The sequence below is a fragment of the Ranitomeya imitator genome, chromosome 10 (assembly GCF_032444005.1).
Source record: "Ranitomeya imitator isolate aRanImi1 chromosome 10, aRanImi1.pri, whole genome shotgun sequence".
Classification (NCBI taxonomy): Eukaryota; Metazoa; Chordata; class Amphibia; order Anura; family Dendrobatidae; genus Ranitomeya; species Ranitomeya imitator.
This window is the reverse complement of record NC_091291.1, coordinates 102,163,649-102,165,254: the sequence shown is the minus strand read 5'-3', so window position 1 is coordinate 102,165,254 and position 1,606 is coordinate 102,163,649. Positions and strand designations below refer to the sequence as shown.

General features: G+C 42.5%; 1 protein-coding gene across 1 annotated transcript in view; it reads right to left on the bottom strand.

Moving 5' to 3' along the window:
- Positions 1–1,386, bottom strand: part of HES2 (hes family bHLH transcription factor 2) — a 2,074-nt gene extending 688 nt beyond the window's left edge. Inside the window, exons 1-4 of the mRNA XM_069741171.1 lie at positions 1,237–1,386; positions 1,034–1,129; positions 331–418; positions 1–135 (exon numbers count right to left, since the gene is read on the bottom strand). The exon at positions 1–135 is cut by the window's left edge and continues 688 nt beyond it. Of these exons, the coding sequence (XP_069597272.1) occupies positions 1–135; positions 331–418; positions 1,034–1,129; positions 1,237–1,326 (409 nt within the window). The 5' untranslated portion in view covers positions 1,327–1,386. The remainder of the gene's footprint in view (positions 136–330; positions 419–1,033; positions 1,130–1,236) is intronic.
- Positions 1,387–1,606: the final 220 nt, after the last annotated feature.

The window sequence follows — 1,606 nt, the reverse complement described above, 5'->3', positions numbered from 1 at the left end:
AAAGTTCTGGGCTCCTCTGCAGATGGTCCAGGAGTCGATTGCAGGTCTCTCCAGCTATGGCATTGCTCTTACTGAGGAGACCACTCAGACGTTCTACACAAGCTCTGTAGCCTTCTCTGTACTTTTCTGTAGAATCTTAAGAAAAAAATAGAAGTTGGTTACAACTCAACCGTAATATTAAGCAGCAATGAACCTACAATGCACCAGCTAGTGGTCCCACAAAGACTCAAGAGTCAGCATTGTTAACTCTTCCCCATGGTAATGTCCCAAGGTAGTGAAATGCTACCAATATACTAAAACAATAGTTGTGAGGATAGAACATATACTTACTTTGTGTGGGCACTGGAGGGATGTCCTTGAGGAAACGAACTGTCATCTCCAGAATATCAGCTTTTTCGAGTTTGGAATATCTGGAATTCTATGGGGAAAGAAGAAAGGAGAAAGTTAAAACCCCAAACTCTGTATATCAGATGTCTGACATATTAGTAGTGCTCAGTATGCGACTTTAGAAATGCATCTATGATGTTTATATAGGAAGGAAGAAGAAGAAGAAGGAGGAGGAGAAGGAGAATGAGATGGAGGAGGAGAAGGAGAAAAAGAAGAAGAGGAGAAGAGGGAGAAGGGAGAGAAGAAGAAGAAGGAGAAGGAGAAGAAGAAGTAAACAAAGGGAAAGAAGAAGAAAAAGAAGAGGAGAAGAAGGATAAGGGGAAGAAGAAAAAAAGGACAGGGGGAAGAAGAAGAAAAAAGGAGAAGAAGGAGAAGAAGGGGAAGAAGATGAAAAAAAGAGAAGAAAGACAAGGGGAAGAAGAAGAAAAAAGGAGAAGAAAGAGAAGGGGAAGAAGAAGAAAAATGGAGAAGAAGGAGAAGAGAAAAGGAGAAGAAAGAGATGAAGGAGAAAAGGAGAAGAAAAAGGAGAAGAAGGAGAAAAAGAAGAAGAGGAGAAGGAGAAGGAGAGAAGAAGAAGAAAAAAAGGAGAAGAAGAAGAAGGAGACGAAGGAGAAGAAGAAGAATAAATAATCATCATCAAACTTACATCTTTTCCTATCAGAGGCAGAATGAGTGTTTTGAGCTGGTTGAGGCTCTCATTGATCCTTGCTCTCCTCCTTTTCTCCATCAGAGGTTTGAGAGTCTACAAAGTAAGGTGCAGCATCTTGTTAATATGTGGCTGCACTTCTCACAAGAAGACTCATCCTAAGAACAAGTCAGCACAGATACAGTGCAGGATCCAGGTCTCACCTTCCTCAGCTCACTGGCTTCTTTGCTCTTTTTCCCAGGCTTCGGCTGATAGCTGGGAGCAGTTTCGGAGATGATTCTGCTGGGTGCCATGGCTCAGGGACAGGCTCACTGTGCAGCTGGTGAGAGGTAGTGTCTACAATGGGATGCTGCTCCCTATTTATGGGAGAAACTCCACCCATGCTGGGGATGGACAAAGACCTTGGGGGGAACACACCCAGCTCTCTGCCCTCCTCTATGTGCAATAATTCCAAGAGCCATCTGTTCTAGACAGGTAACTGACTCCACCACTTGTATGCAAAAATAAAATAATAAAAAAAAAAAGAAATTAGACATAGATCTATCAGCGTATCCACTGGTTTGAGGAGATCAA